The sequence below is a fragment of the Dromiciops gliroides genome, chromosome 3 (assembly GCF_019393635.1).
Source record: "Dromiciops gliroides isolate mDroGli1 chromosome 3, mDroGli1.pri, whole genome shotgun sequence".
NCBI lineage: Eukaryota > Metazoa > Chordata > Mammalia > Microbiotheria > Microbiotheriidae > Dromiciops > Dromiciops gliroides.
In genome coordinates this window covers 661,626,532-661,645,556 of record NC_057863.1, presented here as the reverse complement: position 1 = coordinate 661,645,556, position 19,025 = coordinate 661,626,532, and the positions used below count along the sequence as shown (strand labels likewise).

General features: G+C 47.4%; 1 protein-coding gene across 1 annotated transcript in view; it reads left to right on the top strand.

The window, feature by feature from the left end:
* The window catches only part of LOC122747028 (zinc finger protein 665-like), a 32,964-nt gene extending 28,354 nt beyond the window's left edge, over window positions 1–4,610 (top strand). The window contains exon 8 of the mRNA XM_043993236.1: window positions 2,335–4,610. Within this exon, the coding sequence (XP_043849171.1) occupies window positions 2,335–3,601 (1,267 nt within the window). The 3' untranslated portion in view covers window positions 3,602–4,610. The remainder of the gene's footprint in view (window positions 1–2,334) is intronic.
* Window positions 4,611–19,025: the final 14,415 nt, after the last annotated feature.

Genomic DNA, 19,025 nt, shown 5'->3' with positions numbered 1-19,025 from the left:
TGGGAAGGGGAGAAGCCAGCAGCCTTCCGCAGCACAGCATCCAAGGGACACGCCTGTGACAGAAGCATCCAGATCCTTCTGCTTGGCCCCCGAGCCCAGAACTAGGCCGCGGAGCCCCTGGCACTGTCTCTTGAAGGCAGGACAGTGGACAGTGTTCAGAGCTCAGGATCCTGAGGCCCACTCCTCCCACCCAGGATGACTCAGGGATGCTGTCTGCGCTATCCCAGCAGCGGGCAGGCAGGCAGCTCCCCTGGAAGGCCTGCCTACTCCCTCCTGGGCATGCAGCCCCTCTGCCCACATGCAGAAGTATCCTTGAAGCTCTAGCACCCAGCCTGCTGGCACCTGACCAGGCCGCCAGGAGCACCACAGCACACCAGCCTGGAGTCAGGAAGACCTGGAACCAAATCTGACCTCAGACCCCAGCTGGGTTAGCCGGGCGGGGCACATCACCACTGTCTGCCTTGGTTTCCTCATCTGTAAAATGAGGGTAATAATAGCACCTACCTCCCAGGGCTGTGAGGCTCAGATGGGGTCCCAATTGTAAAGTGCCTGGCACGTGATAGACTCTCCATAAATGCTCATTCCCTCTCTGTCCCCAAGAATGTGCCCAGCTCTGCCACATGGCTTCTGTTGCTAGGTCTTCTCCAGGTCTACCATTCTAGGAACCTCTGACATCCTTTGTTCTGAGGTCCTTCCCCACCTGACACCCATGTCCTGTGTCTGAGGGCTGCTCTGTCCTGTTGTTTTAAGCTCTGTGTTCTAGTCCCCTCTACCTCTCATATCCCATGTGCTCAGGTCCCCTTAACAAGCTCTGAGGGGAGACGTTCCATTGGCAAGGGTCCCTCCCAACTCTGACATGCTTTAGTCTGGGTTCTCAGGTCCTCAGTGATTCTGTAACCTTGGACTTGCTTCCAGAGCCTTTCTTCCTTCATTCCCAGAGAAGTGAAGCAACTTCTTCAGGGTCATACAGCTAACAGGTGTCAGCCAGGATTTGAACCACATCCCTTGCCTAGGAACTAGACCTATATCTTTTTTTTTCTTTCTTTTTTTTCTTTTTTTTGGCAGGGCAATGAGGATTAAGTGACTTGCCCAGGGTCACACAGCTAGTAAGTGTCAAGTGTCTGAGGCCGAATTTGAACTCAGGTACTCCTGAATCCAGGGCCGGTGCTTTATCCACTGCACCACCTAGCTGCCCCTTGCCTATGAACTAGAAAGAAGTGACTTGCCCAACATCCATAGCCAGTAAATGTCAAAGGCGGGATTTGAACCCAGGTTCCTCCTGCCACTGAGCAGGACACTGTTTCTTTTTTATCAAAGGAAGGGAGTCCAGGCAGAGGGAGTGTGTAAAGTAAAGGTGTGGAGGTGGGAGGACACGGGGCATATACAGTGATTACAAGTCATCCAGTTTGACCGGAGCCCAGATTGTATTTAGGGGAGTCACTTGAGATGAGACAAAGCATCTGGGTAAAGTGTGCAGGAAACCATAAAAGCATGAGGATAGACATGTCCCCAAGGGCCAGGAGCCACCTTGAAAGTGAAGACTAGAGAATGGCTGGCCACTGAGTCTAAGTCACCACCACTACCGGGCATTCACTGGGCCAGCCAGGAAGGCCCTGTGCTCGAATCAGGAATCCAAAGACAAGGGGAAAGGGGCTGTCTCCTTGGGGACCCTCCCAGTCACTGCCTCTGCTGAGTCCCTCCCATGGGCCTCTCATTCTCTCCCATACCTTCCCGAGGCCCCCTTTGAAGGCACTTCCCTAAGCTCGCCCCTTCCTTCCAGAACTGCCTTTCTGGTCACTATGCAGAGCACCAGAGATCATTCCGTCAGCCTGCTTCTTTCACAGAAGCACAAGCTGAGGCCCGAGAGCAGGAGGTCCTCCGCAGATGGACCCCAGGCCCTCTCCCCCCACCCAACAGGCTTTCCTCATTCTCCCAGTTTCAGTTTCCTGGCTGAGAGACATTTGGGTGACATTTCTCTTTTCCTTCTCATTCAGCCCTGAAGACTCACATGGAGGCAAATGCAGCTTCTCCAAAGTCCAGCTTTGCTGAAGATGAATCCCAGGAAGTAATCATGGAAAGGTCAGCAAAGTGTGTCCTCTGGAAGCCCACATGTGGTGACACCCGCACCACGTTAGGGAGTCAGAAGGGAGACCCATCAGGCCAAACTCAGGAGGAGTCTGCTTCCTGGGAGAGAAGAGGTTTCAGACAATTAACAGGCAATGGAACAAAAGCCCTTAAGGAGGAGAAAGGTCAACAATATGACGACTTTGGAAGAAGCTTAAATCTGAGCTCAGACCTCGGTGCACCTGTCAACACTGACCCTACAGGAGAGAGCCCCCATCGATGTGGAACATGTGCAAAAAGCTTTGGGCAGATTTCAGACCTGATTAAGCATCAGGTCATCCATGCTGGAGAGAAACCTTATGAATGCAATGAATGTGGGAAGGCCTTCAGTCACCGTTCCAACCTTATTCGGCACCAGAGAATCCATACAGGAAACAGACCCTATGAGTGTAGTGAATGTGGGAAACTCTTCAGTCATAGCTCATCCCTTATCCAGCACCAGATAACCCACACAGGAGAGAAACCTTACAAGTGTCAAGATTGTGGCAAAGCCTTTAGCCGGAGCACCTATCTGACAGAGCACCAACGAATTCACATCGGAGAGAAGCCCTATGAGTGTGGTGCTTGTGGCAAAGCCTTCGGCCGGAGTACATACCTCGCCCAACATCAGAGAGTTCACATCAGGGAGAAGCCCTATGAATGTGGGCAGTGTGGGAAAACCTTCAGCCACCGATCGGCCATCACCCAGCATCAGATCATTCACACAGGAGAGAAGCCGTATGAGTGTATTGAGTGTGGGAAAGCCTTTAGCCGGAGTGCGTACCTTAGTCAACATCAGAAAATTCACATCGGGGAGAAGCCCTACAAATGTGGGCAGTGTGGGAAAACCTTCAGCCATCGATCGGCCATTGCCCAGCATCAGATCATTCACACAGGAGAGAAGCCGTATGAGTGCGGCATTTGTGGGGAAGCCTTCAGCCGGAGCGCCCACCTTACTCGCCACCAAAGGACTCACACCAGGGAGAAACCCTATGAGTGCAGTGAGTGTGGGAAGGCCTTCAGTCACAGCTCAACCCTCATTCAGCATCAGATAATCCACACCGGGGAGAAGCCCTATGAGTGTAATGTGTGCGGAGAAGCCTTCAGCCGGAGTGCCCACCTCACTCGCCACCAAAGAACTCACACCAGAGAGAAACCGTACGAATGCACTGAGTGTGGGAAGGCTTTCAGTCATAGTTCAACCCTCATCGAGCACCAGTTCATCCACACTGGAGAAAAGCCCTATAAATGCAATGAATGTGGGAAGGCCTTCAGCCGGAGCACATATCTCACTCAGCACCAGAGAATCCACACTGGAGAGAAGCCCTATGAATGTAGAGAGTGTGGGAAAGCCTTCCGTCTGCGCTCAACCCTTACTCAACATCAGATCATCCACACTGGAGAGAAGCCCTACCAATGCAATGAGTGCGGGAAGGCTTTCAGCCAGTTCTCTACCCTTATTCGGCATCAGAGAACCCATTCTGGAGAGAAAGCCTAGCAGTGTCACAGAGCCAGAATAGCTAGCCAAGGAGTCTTCCGGCCCACAACCTGCTGCCCTGCTGGGGGTCTCAGTCAAATCAGTCAGCTGTCTTGTGCCTTAATCCCTTCATCTGCAAAATGAGAGTCTTCAGCTACAGGAACACTAAGCTAGCCTTTGGGCTCTCAGGTTAGTCCTCCTTTCTTCAAATTAAGACAAAATGGTGGCCAAGATCCCTTTCCACTCATTAATCCCGTGATAACTCTGCAGTGCAGCGATGTCATCCAGTTATTCATTCCCATCTGTCAGAGGTTTGTAGTGCACTGGGCTAGGGGCTTCAACTATGAGAAATCCTAGGACTTAGTGAATAGAGAACTGGAGTTCCAACCAAGACCTGGATTCAAATCCCACCTCCAACATTTGCTATTCAACTCAATTCAGCCAACATTTGTTAAACACCTACTATGTGCCAGGCACTGAGCTAGGCTTTGTAGACACAAGGACCAAAATGAAACAATTCCTGCCCTGAAGGAGCTCCCATTCTGAGACAAGGATCAGGAAATGCAAAGAAAGACAAAGGAGCTGTGTGACCAGAACTGCCACCTCAGCTTTCCTGTTCACAAAATGAGGGTGACAATGCCCCTGACCCCTGAGTCACAGGGTGCTTGTAAAGCTCAAAAAGCACATTGTAGACCTTAAAACTGGACACAAAGAGCAGTTATTACTGTCCCTGTGCTGGTCGAATATCACAGAATTGGTACCAGGAATAATAACTCACTTACAGCATGCCCATTTTCCAGATGAGGAAATTGTTGCTCCAAGGTCAGGACTCGCTCCAAGTCACAAAACAAGAAAGTGTCAGCGCCTGAATTTGCTCGTACTCCACAACCCCCACAGAAAGGCAGCTGGGTGCTGAAGAGCATAGAGTTGGACCTGAAGTCATGAAGTCCTAAGTTCAAATGCAGCCTCAGACACTTGCTTGCTGTATGACTGTGGGCAAGTCACTTAACTGTTGTCTGTCCACCTCAGTTTCCTCAATTGTAAAATGGGCATAAGAACAGCACCTACCTCCCACGACCACTGTAAGGATCAAATGAGAAAATATTTTTAAAGCACTTAGCACAGTGCCTGGAAAACAGTAGGTATTTAATAAATGCTTCTTCTCTCCCTCCCTTCCTTTCTTCTTTCTTTCCTCCCTCCCTCCCTCCCTTCCTCCCTTCCTTTCGTTTTTCTTTCCTCCCTCCCTCCCTCCCTTCCTTCCTTCCTTCTTTCTTTCCTCCATTTCTCCCTTACTTCCTTTCTTCCTTCTTTCCTCCCTCCCTCCCTTCCTCCCTTCCTTTCTTCTTTCTTTCCTCTCTTCCTCCCTCCCTTCCTTTCTTCCTTCTTTCTTTCCTCCATTCCTTTCTTCTTTCTTTCCTCCCTCCCTCCCTCCCTTCCTTTCCTCCCTCCCTCCCCTCCTTCCTTCCTCCTTTCTTTCTACAATTCCAGCACTTTTCCCACAATGCCAAATCTCCCAAGTGAAGTTGACAAGTGGAAGCTTCCATCAGAGGAAACAGAGAGTAAAGGTTCTGTAGAGACCATTAAGTCTCTAAACATCCCTCTCCCACTTTACCATAAGGAAATCTAGGCCCTTGAGAAGCTGTGTCCAGCCTGTAGCCACCCGGGCATTGGCCAATCTAGAAGTCGAGCTAAGAGTCCTGGCCAACCCAGTGCGTTGTCCCCTAGAAGGTCAGAGGGCAGGGGAGCATGAGGTAAGTGGGCAGGACCAGCTTCCTGGTTTGTGGCCCAAAGGTCTGTGCTGTTGTTATGCTGCCAATTAGGCTTTGTGAGCCAACGTGGGGCTCTCTATAAGGAGAAGCAGACTGTGGCACCAGAAAGGCCCTTAGAAAAACCTAGGCTGACCCTTCATTTCACAGGTGGGCAAACTAAGGCCCAGCAAGGGAAAGATTACTCATGAACTCACATCATAGATGCTGGACCTCCTGATCCCCCCACACTCCCTAGCAGTCCATGCTGCCTCGTGTCATTGACCCAGGTGTAGAAAAGGGGAAATGTGTCTCAGCACTGGGGAGCAATGGCCCTCTGGTTCAGGGTGGGGCTGGGGAGAGCATCCTTCAGCAAGGCCTATGGCTCTCACACTGCCAGCCAGCATCCAATTGTGGAAGCCCAGAAAAAAAAATCCCCGAAGTTTGGTTGGGAGTAACCCAGTTACCAATAACCTAGCTCAAATTCTTTTTCAGATACTTCCTATTTTCTCAATGAAGTGAGGAGGGATAGCTAGTGTGTTGAATGCAGGAGCAGAGAGCCAAGAAGCTCTCTACAGGCTAGAACACTGAGCCAAATCCAAAAAAGATGACATCGAGTAAGGAAGAGTGTCAAATGGGCTCATCTTAATTGACTATACAGGGTCAGAGTGGGGTATGGGGAGGAGAAACAGGAAAGCAAGTCATGACAAAGATCTGGAGGTGTTAGTGGACCACCAGTTCAATATCAATTGACAGTATGTGATCGGACTTCCCCAATGCAATCTGAGAAGCAGACTATGCATTCAGGGAGGTGATAGTCCCGAAGTCCTCAGCCGCAGTGTCTCATTCACTGCTGGGGGCCCTCCTAGATAAGGAGGTGGGCTAAGGGCCTCCAGGTCCTTCTACTGAAGGAGCAGGGAAGTTTCAGCCTGAAAAAGACCTGAAGCAGGATGACTGATTGCTACCTTCTTGTACCTACAGAGAAGTCATGTGAAGTTAAGCTTAGATTTGCTCCCTTCATCCCCAAAGGACAAAACCTTTGGAAGGTGACAGGGAGGCCAATTTTGACCCAGTTTAACAAAGAACTTGCTGACACTTAGAACACTCTAGCAGTAAAAACAGTTGCCTAAGTAGTGAGCTCTCTGTCCCCAGAGATATTCAAGCAAAGTCTGGAGCTCCACTTGTCATGGCCATCATAGAGAAGACTGCTGCTTTGGGTGACCTCTGAGGGTATGGGAAGGTCTGGATGCTAGAAGGGGGTGGGGATTCAGCCTCTCCTGGCCTTGCATGACCACGCTCCACCGAGGACCAGAAGCCCCTCTCCTGACAGGTGAACGAACCTCTGTCCGATATTTGAGTCGTGAGCTTATGTCCATGATGGTGTCATCATAGTGATTGCCGGGCCCCGGTACAGGCTCTTAGGTCTTTGTGACCAGTCCCTCATCCTCTCAGAGCCTGCCCAGGTGACCTAGCCTCTGTGCTCTCTGAGCCCAAGTGAGAGAGGCAAGGGAGGGGTGGGCACAGACCCTGGCCCTGGCCTCAGGAAGTCTCTGGTCAAAGCCTGCCTCCGACACTTGTGAGCCCTGGGCTCTGAGAAAGCAGGGAGAGAAGGAAGCCCCATGCCCAAGATCAAGTTTAGAGAGGCCGGACCTCCCCTCCTGGACTACTTTACCTCTGAGATAAGAGGAGGCCTAGGAGGCAGAGGGGAGAGGACCCCCAGAGGGGAGTGGGCATCACCCAAGGAGTCACTGACTTGCCTTCTCCTTTCCTCTTCCTTCCTTCCTTCCTTCCTTCCTTCCTTCCTTCCTTCCTTCCTTCCTTCCTTCCTTCCTTCCTTCCTTCCTTCCTTCCATCCTTCCTTCCTTCCTTCCTTCCATCCTTCCATCCTTCCTTCCTTCCATCCTTCCTTCCTTCCCTCCTTCCTTCCTCCCTTCCTTCCCTCCTTCCTTTCTTCCTTCCTTCTTCCTTCCTTCCTTCCTTCTCTTCTCTTCTTTCCCTTCAGGAAAGAGGTGCGGCTTGCATGTTCTTCAAGAAAAGAAATCCACATTTTTGCCAATGGAGATGGGACTTTCTGAATGTGGAGCCACAGCCTAATGCGTACTGAGGATCCAGAAGATGATTCTGTTATTAATGCATTTAGCCCCATGAGCTCAGCAGAATCTGGCTCATTCTCCCCATTTGACAGATGAGTAAACTGAGGCTCATCAGGGGTGACACCTTGCCAAGGGTCGGTCACACAGCATTGGAGCTGAGCTTTGAGCCCTGACTTCACATGCATCCAGGCCCCTTCCACTCCACCAAATGCCCAATGAGGGCATCTCCTGCCTGCAGGTCAGCATTGGGGACATGCCGTCGCCTCATCGTGTCCACTGGGATCTTGCCAAGTGATACACTTGACCAGAAGACCTGCCTCTGTCACAAGGTAGCTATGCTGGAAGGATTTTGTGAAGCTTAATCCAAGGAAGCTTAAGCATGGATTAAGTGCCTGCTGTATGCCAAGCACTGCCCTGGGTGCCAAAGTGAAATTGTCCTTACCCTCTGGGAGCTTACATTCTGATGGGCTCCAGGAATGAGTGCCAGCCCCGCCCTTTGGAAGACAAGGACTTGTGGTCTGACCTCGAAGCTGGCCGGGCAGTCCGTCCAATCCTGCCATCGAGGGATGGCTTGCTGCCCGAGCCCGCCTCACCGGCTCAGCAAAGGTAGGCCTGGGGGCAGAGGGCCAGCCTCTGCAGCCCATACAGCCCTGACTGCTAGCATGTGGCCCCCCGAAATGTTACCCTCTCCTTGGATGAGATGAGCCTGAGATCCCCTCCAAGCCTGCCGTCCTGCTTATCTGTGCTAGAAGCCCCTGATCAGGGCCTCTGAGACTCCTCAAAGTCTGCACCAGCAGCTCCTTCCTGCCAATGGGGGGAGGTCTTAAGCACAACCCCGACACAGACTAGCCTGTGGTCACTCCAGCAGGAAGTAGCAGATCCTGGATTCCAGCCCAGGGCCTCTGACTCCCAAGGCAGCCATCCCCACTGCCCTGGGCACCTTCCTATGAGCTCTGCCGCTTCTTGGACATCAGTCGTCCTGGGAAATACTCCGCACCCCCTGCCACGTGTCCTTCCATCCTTTAGATCACCTGAGACTTGGATTCTTCAAAGACTCACAGGCATCGACAAGCACCACTCCAAAAATAAGGGTGTCTGAGAGAGGGGTCTCCAAGTCGGGGTCACACTCAAGCTCATTGATAGCATCCCACAATTTCCCAGATGCAATCGGCCCACCCTCTTCCTTCTGTTTAGTTCTGGATTCAGCTCATTGGATATCACAGTGATTATATGTACTGATGGACCAGCCCAGTGGGCTGCCCACTGAACTTCCCAGCACAGTCTGAACAATAGGCATTTTTACCCATTTGGTGTTCTTCATGGCCGCTGTTAGGCCCACATCTCTCCAAGGAGGCCCCAGGATATTCTGGGGTTTCATTTAATGAGCCCAGGGTCACCCAAGAATGGCACCTGAAGCATCTCCCCAGTTAATTATACTCCCCAGCAGAATCCAGTCAGCCCCCCAAGCCCTGGAATTCCCCACACCCCAGGGCCTCTCCTTGTTTGATGCCTCATTGAGTGAAGCCCCCCTATGGTGGCAGCATTTATAAAAGAGCCTCGTGTGATCTTGAAATAGGCAGCAGAAGAGGGCCTTCCCAAACTCATGAGTGCTCTGGAAGCCAGTACCATTGCATTATCCACAAGCAGTACACAGAGGAGACTCATGTCTGCCTTCTACTCCATTTGATGACTGAAGACATGGCCCTCTGGAGGAAGACACTGGTATTTCCCTCAACAATACCCTGTGCTCACATCCTCATAAAGAAGAAAAAGTGGGCACGGGGGTCAGTACTTATGGCTGTTTTGGGGATAGACCTTCTCCAGTGGCCTAGGAGTGACACTGGCTTTGGCCAGTCCTGCTAGAAATACCTCCAGTCATCTCCTCTAAGGACCAGCCTTGCTAAGGACAGAGTGCCCACTGGTGGTGCCTACTTTGGCCATGATAGCCCATGAGGATGTTTTTTAATATGACTGAGAAATAGACATTTGTTCCCCGCCCCCCAAAAAAGCAACCCCTGACTGGTGAATCTATTTTTTCTTCTTTTTTTTAATATTCTTATTTAGAATTTTATTTTCCCAAATTACATGTAAAAACCAATTTTAAACATCAATTTTTAAAACTTTGTGTTCCAAATTCACTTCCTCCCTCCCCACCCTCCTTAAGAACTCAAGCAATTCAATATAAGTTATACATATGTATAGTCAAAATCCATTTTTTTCTAAGAAATTTAGATTTTAGATTTTAGATCAGGGGTTCTTAATGCCTATAAGGTCTATAGATAGATTCTTGGGGGTCTGTGAACTTGTGCAGGAATTATATCTTTATTTGAACATAATTGCTTTCCTTTACAATCCTACGTGTTTTCCTTTGTGCCTTTAAAAGCAAATTTAGAGAAAGGGTCCCTAGGTTTCACCAGACCATCTGCCAAAGAGAGCCATGACATGAGAAAGGTGAAGGACCCAACCCCCTGTTTTAGATCAAAACCAAGAGCAAAGGAAGAGAAGAGGAAACTCCTGGAGCTGCCACAGAATCTTAGAGACTGAGTCACATTTTGTAAGTGAGAAAAGGGAGGCCTAAAGAAGTGACTCATCCGGAGTCACCAGCTAGGAAATGGCAGAGCCAACCCTCACCCCAAGGCCATGACCCCAAGGCCAGTACTTTCCCCTCCCTACACTTGGCTGGGTCCAATGACACTCGCATTTATCTGTCACTTGGTGGTTTATAAAATGTTTCCCTGACTTCCAACCTATGGGGCAGGTCATGGTTAATGGAGCATTTCTGGATTTAAGAAGGGGATGCAGCTCAGATCACACTGAACTTAATCCTCCCTAGGATACATCAAGGCCAGGGGGCCCGTGGGTCTCTGTCCATGGTTCTGATCTGGGACATTTCACAGCACCAGTTAGGGATCCCCCCTCAGAATCTCAGCCTCTCTGCCAGCCCTGCAGCTCCTGAATGCAGGCACTTAGAGTTTTCTACTCCAAAGAAAATAAAAGAAGCCGACCGCTAATGTAACTATGACTAGCAAAGAAACTAAGTGAGTCCTAATATACCTACTGGGGGCTCTGACAGCAATAGATATCTACCATAAGTCATCTTATAGAAGTGCACAAAACAGGAGCAAATCTGTGCTAGGTCTAGTCTGGGGAAGGAGGAATCATTTCTGCTGGTGTGGAAGCAGTAACTGGTGATCAGGGAAGGCTTCTTGGAGGAGGTGCTGTTGAGCTGTGGCCTGAAAGCAGGCTAGGATTTCAAGAAGTGGACATTCAGGAGATTTGGTGCCTCTGAGCCATGTGCTTTATGCCAAATCTCCCCATGAAAAGTCCAAGGATTTCTTTCATGGTTTCCCTCCCCCCACCCTTCCCTTCCCTTGCTCCTAAATAAACCACCACTTTATTCTTAAAAAAAAAAAAAAAGAAGTGGACATTCAAGGACTGAGGTCACAGAGGCAGGCACAGGACGTGTTGATTTGACAGAGTGGTCCTTTCTCATGGGGAGGGAAAAAAAGTATAGGTAGAGCAAAAATGAGAAACAATACTGGAAGGTTGAGTATCTGCTAGACTGCAAAATCTTTGGAGGTTGAGGAAACTATTGGGGCTTTCCTTGGTGGGTGGTGGAGAATGGCTGAAGACTCCTGAGGATCAGAAGAGGAAGGTTCAGACTGGCTGTGGCTGAGATCAGTGGAGTGCTCTGAGCTGAATGGACCAGAGAGACACACAGACATCAGGAAGATCTTTTAGGAAGTCAGCATCTGAAGAGACTGAAGGATGGCAGCCTTATGCAAGAGAAAGTCAATAGCTTGGAAAAAAATAATGCCTTAAAAATACAATTGGACAGGGGCAGCTAGGTGGCGCAGTGGATAGAGCACTGGCCCTGGAGTCAGGAGTACCTGAGTTCAAATCCGGCCTCAGACACTTAACACTTACTAGCTGTGTGACCCTGGGCAAGTCACTTAACCCCAATTGCCTCACTAAAAACAAAACAAAACAAAAAAACAATTGGACAAATGGAAAAGGAGGTACAAAAGCTGACTGGGGAAAACAACTCCTTAAGAATCAGAATTGGGTAGATGGAAGCTAATGACTTAGTGAGACAATAGGGAGAAGTAAAGCAGAACCAAAAGAATATAAAAGTAGAAGAAAATATAAAATCCCTCTTCAGAAAAACAGCAGACCTGGAAAATAGATCCAGGAGAGACAACCTAAGAATAATTGGACTACCTGAGGACCATGACCAAAAAAAGAGCCTAGACAGCATATTTCATCACATTGTAAAGGAGAACTGCCCCAATTTCTCAGAACCAGAGGAAAAATTAGTCATTGAAATAATTCACTGATCACCTCCTGAAAGAGACCCCAAAAGGAAAACTCCAAGGAATATTGTAGCTAAATTCCAAAATTACCAAGTAAAGGAGAAAATGCTGCAAGAATCCAGAAAGAAACAATTTAAATATCAAGGAACAACAATCAGAATTACACAGGACCTGACAACTTCAACATTATCAACATTACAGGGCTTGGAAATATGATATTCCAGAGGACAAGGGAACAGATTAAAACCAAGAATGTACTACCCTTCAGAATTAATCATAATCTTTCAGGGGAAAAGATGGATATAGGAGACTTTAAAACTTTCCTAATGAAAAGTCCAGAACTGAACAAAAAGGTCAATCTGCAACTACAAGACTCAAGAGACCCATAAAAGGGGGGGGGAACCAAAACATATTATTCAATAAGGTTAAAATGTTTACATCTCTATACAGGAAGAAGATACTTGTAACTCTTGAGAATTTTATCTTGATTAAGGCATATAGGAGGACTACAAAGAGACAGAAGGTGTGGGTATAAGTGGATTCTGATGTGATAATATTAAAAAAAAACATTAAGGGGCAACAAAAAGGATTATACTGGGAGAAAAGGAAAGGGAAGGCAGAATGGGGTAAATCACATCACATGAAGAGGCACATCACATGAAGAGGGAAAGAAGGGAGGGGTGAGCATTGTTTTGACCTTACTCTCATCTGATTTGGCTCAAAGAGGTAATACAATACACACTCAGAGCAGAATATATTATGCTTTAGCTGAAGTTAAAAAAAAAAAAAAGCAGGGGTAGTAATCCTTATCTCAGACAAAACAAAATCAGAAATTCAGCTAAGTAAAAGAGATAAGGGGGGGCAGCTAGGTGACACAGTGTATAGAGCACCGGCCCTGGAGTCAGGAGTACCTGAGTTCAAATCCGGCCTCAGACACTTAACACTTACCAGCTGTATGACCCTGGGCAAGTCACTTAACCCCAGTTGCCTCACTAAAAATTTTTTTTAAAAAAGAGATAAGGAAGGAAACTATATCTTGCTAAAAAGCACCATAGATAATGAAGTAATATCAATACTAAACATGTATGCATGTATGCACCAAGTGGTAGAGCATCCAAATTCTTAATGAAGTTAAGTGAGTTACAGGAAGAAATAGATGGCAAAACTAAATTAGTGGGGGATCTCAACCTCCCCTTCTCAGAAAAAGATAAATCTAACCACAAAATTAATAAGAAAGAAGGTGAATAGAATTTTAGAAAAATTAAATATGATAGGAAAAACTAGCCCAATCTGCTTAGGATGGGGCCTTAGGGTACTGCATCCGCCATTTCTTGGTCCTCATGGCCACTTCTCCAAACTATTAGCCTATTCAAAGGTCCTTTTCACACCATTCTCATCCCCTCCCCCCATACCTTCTCCACACTATTGCCAGACTCACCTTCTTCATAAAAAGATGTAGTCCAAGTCCTTCCATAATATGGCACCACCCTTCCTTTCTACCCATGGTCTGATGACATAACTTCCCTCCACATGACCTACACTCCCACAAGACTGGATAGCTAACTCCCTAGTCCCCAAACAAATACACTGAATTCTCTCAGTAATCCTGTGAAGGTGGTGCTCCAAGAGAGAGGATCCCCATTTTGTTTAGTTCAACATGATGATCATGATGGTGGTGATGGGGGTGGTGGTGATGCTGCAGCTAATATGGATCAAGCATTGTGTAGACTGGTGGTACAAAGACAAAAATGAAACCATCCCTATCCACAAGGAGCTTATAGTCTATGTGGGCAATAACATGTACATATGTGTGTATATTAAATAGAGAAACAAACAAGATAGGTCATTTGAGAAGGGAACCACACTAGCAACTCTCGGGCTTTTGAGAAGCCTGATGGAGGGGTCTGGTGGAATCTGATATAGGTTATATATGTACAATCACATTAAACATATTTCTGCATTAGTCATAATGTGAAAGAAGAATCAGAACACAACCAAGAAAAAAAAAGTGGAAATGGTATGATTCAATCTGCATTCAGAATCCACAATTCTTTTTTCTGGACATGGATCACATTTTCCATCATGAGTTCTTTGGAATTGTCTTGGATCGTTGCAGTGCTAAGAAGAGCCAAGTCTATCACAGTTGATCATCACACAATGTTGCTTTTACTGTGTGCAAAGTTTTCCTGGTTCTGCTCAGTTCACTCAGCATCAGTTCACTTAAGTCTTTCCAGGTTTTTCTGAAATCTGCCTGCTCATCATTTCTTACAGCACAATAGTATTCCATTCATATACCACAACTTGTTCAGCCATTCCCCGATGGATGGGCATCCCCTCAATTTCCAATTCTTTGCCACCACAAAGAGAGCAGCTATAAATGTTTTTGTACATGTGGTTCCTTTCCCTTTTCTATGCTCTCTTTGGGATACAGACCTAGTAGTGGTGTGACTGGGTCAAAGGGTATGCACATGCACACTAAAATGTATCCTGGTACATAACGTTTTTCCAGAGAAGTGGTTGTTCATCATTTACCAACACACCCCTGAAAGTGATACATGAAGGGGAGTAACATGTAATAAGGTACAGACACATAGGAAGGGACCAGGGTGAAAGGCTTTCGATGCCAAACAGGGAAGTTTACATTTGATCCTGGGACAATAGGGAGCCCCAGGAGTTTATTGAGAAGGAGAGTGACATAATCACATCTAAGTTTTAGGGAAATTCTACATATACTTTGTACACAAATATATGTGTATTGTTGGCTCCTCAAGGATGAAGCTTGTATTGTTTGGGACTTTGTATTGCTGTGATCTATTTAGTGTCTTGGCTCTGGAGCTAAAAGGGACCTTCAAAGTCACCCCCTTCCTTGTACATGTATCCTCCTCAGTTGTGTGCTGTGGAGTGCCATGGGGACATGGGGCTGGGGGCTGGAGGGTGGTAGAGAGCAGCCCGAAGAATGGAAAGGATGGGCTGAGTTCAAAGAAGCTTTCTTCACTGACGGAGCCCCAGCTGAGCTTGCCCCAGTTGTGCTCATTAGAGAAAGCCCCTTTAATTGGTCTTGTGGGAAGCCTCTCCCAGACCAGAGGAGGCTGATCCCCACGTGCCGGGGCCCCAGGGCCCAGCTGGCAAAGCAGACCTCAGCTGGGGAAATGAACATGAAGCCCTGGGATGCTCTGGGCCCTGGTCTGCAGGGATGGCGAGAGGCAGAAGAAACTTGGATCAAGGAAACTTTTAATTCAATTTAATCCAAGAAGTTTTGATGAAGTGTTCACCATGGTACAGGCTGTTCTAGGAGATACAGGGAGTACAGGGACAGGAACAAAATGTTCCCTGACCTCCTTCTGCTGGGGAAAAGTACAATGAACACAGAAATATATTTTTTAAATATGCAAAACAACTTTGCAAGGTGGGAACACTAACAACTGGTTATTGTTCAGTTGTGTCTGATGCTTCATTGACCCCATTTGTTGGCAAAGATACCGGAGGGGTTTGCCATTTCCTTCTCCCGTGGATTAAGGCAAACAGAGGTCAAGTGACTTGCCCAGGGTCACACAGCCAGTAAGTGTCTGAGGCCAGATTTGAATTCAGGAAGTTGAGTTTCCCTGACTCCAGGCTAGTTCTATCCACTGAACCACCTAGTTATCCACTAACAACTGGGGGCATTTAAGCAGAGCAATGGTGAGAAGGGAATCCATGCCGGGCATGGGGGACAGTTTATGCAAAGGCCTGCAGCTGAATGGAGAGCGGATGAAGATACTGAGGAGTGAGAAATCAGGAGGGCAGCTGGTGGCCCAGTGGATAGAGCACCAGCCCAGGAGTCAGGGGAACCTGAGTTCAAATCTCGTCTCAGATACGAGCTGTGTGACCCTGGGCAAATCATTTCACCCTCTTTGCCTCAGTTTCCTCATCTGTAAAGTGAGCTGGAAAAGGAAATGGCAAACCCCTTCAGTATCTCCCCTGAGAAAACCCCAAAAGAGGTTGTGAAGAGTTGGACACAACTGAAAACAACCCAAACTCAGCCTAAATCGGCAGAGCCAGATTGTTAAAGGCTTTAAATAGCAAACAGAGGAGTTTGCATTTTGCCCATGAGGCACAATCAAGATTTATTAAGTGCCTGCCTTGTGCCATGCCCTGAAGGTTTGTAAGCAGGGGATCCCCCAGGATCACTGGTGAGGAAGATGGAGGGAGATGAGGGGACAGAGGGAAATGACAAGAGAACAGGAGAGACAGAGGAAGACGATTATGCAGAAGGGATGGAGGGAAGGAGACAAAGAATGGGAGAGGGGAAGGGGAAGAGGAAGAAGAAGAGGGGATGGAGAGATGAAGGGACAGGGATCCATACCCGCAATAGAGGGGATGTTCTGCTTTCTTCAGTCTGTTTGTATATTCTCTGGGACACTTTGAGGCCTGTATTTGTAAGAAAGGGACTTGTCATTTGTCTGCTTAAGAAAGTGAGTCAGCTTCTCCCACCCCCTTGTATTTAACTTTGCAGGTATTGCATTTTGTCACTTTATATTGATGTTGTTCATGGGTATGGATGTATTTGTGGAATTTACTTCTTATATAAATATTTTACATACACACACTTGTCTCCCCATTAGAAAGTAAATTCCTCATGAGGCATTTTTCATTCTTTATACTTGCATCCTCAAAACCTCACAGTGTCTGTCACATAGTAGGTTCTTTGTTTTTTGGTTTTGGTTTTGGTTTGTGGCTTTTTTGGCAGGGCAATGAGGGTAAAGTGACTTGCCCAGGGTAACACAACTAGTAAGTGTCAAGTATCTGAGGCTGGATTTGAACTCAGGTCCTCCTGAATCCAGGGCCAGTGCTTTATCCACTGCGCCACCTAGCTGCCCCCACATAGTAGGTTCTTAATTAACACTGACTAACTAATTCAAGCTACAGTGTATGTTGTAGGTGCTAAATGTCTGCAGGGCAGCTAGGTGGCTGAATAAATAAAGTTTTGTGAATAGTTCCTCCATAATTTCTACCTAAAATCTCCTAAAAGGCCCATGAATATTAAGAGTCTATGTGCAGGGCAGCTAGGTGGCGCAGTGGAAAGAGCACCAGCCCTGGAGTCAGGAGTACCTGGGTTCAAATCCGGCCTCAGACACTTAACACTTACTAACTGTGTGACCCTGGGCAACTCACTTAACCCCAATTGCCTCACTAAAAAACAAAACAAAACAAAAAAAGAGTCTATGCAAGGGCAGCTAGGTGGCACAGTGGATAAAGCACTAGTCCTGGATTCAGGAGGTCCTGAATTCAAATCCGGCCTCAGACACTCGACACTTACTAGCTGTATGGCCTTGGGCAAGTCACTTAAAACACATTGCCCTGAAAAAAAAAAAAAGTCTATACAGGCTTACTCAGTGTGTGAGAATTGAAAGGTGAAGGAGAAGGGAATCAACCGCAAAGAGATACGGGTGCTGGCCAGACCGGGATCTCATCAAGTGTTGACAAGATACTAGAAACTCGTGCCTCTCGGCTGAGCCCCTGGAAGTTACATCCAAATAAGGACAAGGAGAGAAGGCCCTGATCAGATGCTTTGGTTCCTTGCCACGGCTGCTGACCTTGCGTACAACTTGGCAATTTACCTTCTTTGTTCTGAGATCTATAACTTCCCCTTCAAGAAGGTAGATTTTTTGGAATCTCACCCGTGGAGAGGATGCTCTGCCCGGGGCCTGTCCCAGCTAGAACTCTGGAAGCTGTGAACTGGGATTCCCCAGCTAGAAATCCAGATGTTGGTGCTCTCCTGACTTGGTGATGACTTTATTTTCTGTTTCTTGGGAATCTCACCCATGGGCAGGACACAAACGGCCCCTGATAAGCTGTAGCTTTGCAATCAGGGGCTGTTGCTCTACCAGTTTGGTGAAGCCGTCTTTATTTTCTGTTTCTTTAATTGTTGGTTTGTTAGTGCTATCGGTCTATGGTTTATATGCTCTAAATAGAATTGCTTCTTTCCTCTTTTATAATAAATTATATCTTAAATTGCTAAAGTGAATGTGTTATTATTGTGCTTCTTTTTCTTTTTCTTTTCTTTTCTTTTTTTTTTTTTAGTGAGGCAATTGGGGTTAAGTGACTTGCCCAGGGTCACACAGCTAGTAAGTGTTAAGTGTCTGAGGCTGAATTTGAACTCAGTTACTCCTGACTCTAGGGCCAGTGCTCTATCCACTGGGCCACCTAGCTGCCCCCTATTGTGCTTCTTGAATCCAAATGGAGATCCTATCTGGTGCAGCACCTAATGAACTTTTCCATTACAGTGGCTTGGTAGATAAAGCACCAGGCCTGGAGTCAGGAAGATTTGAGTTCAAATCTGGCCTCAGATACTTCCTGGCTGTGTGATCCTGGGAAAGTGACTTCACCCTGTTTGCCTCAGTTTCCTCATCTGTAAAATGAGCTGGAGAAGGAGATGGCAACCACTCGAGGTCTTTGCCAAGAAAACCCCAAATGGGTCACAGAGAGTCAGAACAACTGAACACTGTTTGTAGCCTGCAGTTCTCTATTGCACGATGCCTATTATTTCCTTGCATAACCTGCATTAAGTCCTGGCTCCTTCGGGGTAACCCTTCTGTGATTTCTGGTAGCATAACCAGGTCCTGAATTGCCACAGCAAACTCTTGTCTCCATTCACAAATCCACATGACATAGACATGCATTCATCCCCCCTTTATCTCCATGTTGTCAGCTGGGGCAGAGTCATGGGAACTGTGCCCATGGAGGAACTTTTAGATGTCAGCTATTTCGTGGCCGTGTAGATGAGTAACCCACTTTGGGGGACATCTGACCAATGCCAGGACTTGTGCGACCATCCAAAAGGGTCCTGTAGGGTTAGTCATGTGCCCTCAGAACATCCCCCAATCCTCTCCCTCCTAGCTAGCCAGGGAGTATCCATCTTCCTAGAGTTGTCTTAAAGCAACGGGCCCTGCTTTCTGTTAATATCAAACAGGTTTTTATGAAGATATTTTCCAAATCTCTTGTTGTCTATTAAACTTTGCCAAAGGTACCAGAGAGTAACCAGTTAAGATTGGCATTGCATAGGGGCAACTAGGTGGCACAGTGGATAGAGCACTGGCCCTGGAGTCAGGAGGACCTGAGTTCAAATCCGGCCTTAACACACTAGCTGTGTGACCCTGGGCAAGTCACTTAACCCCAATTGCCTCACCAGAAAAAAAAAAAAAAGATTGGCATTGCATAGGCATTAATTCCTTTAAATGTGTTTTTTCCATTGAACTTTGTTTCCAAGGGACATACACGGATAGCCAAATGGATCCCAACCTTCTCTGGGATAGCC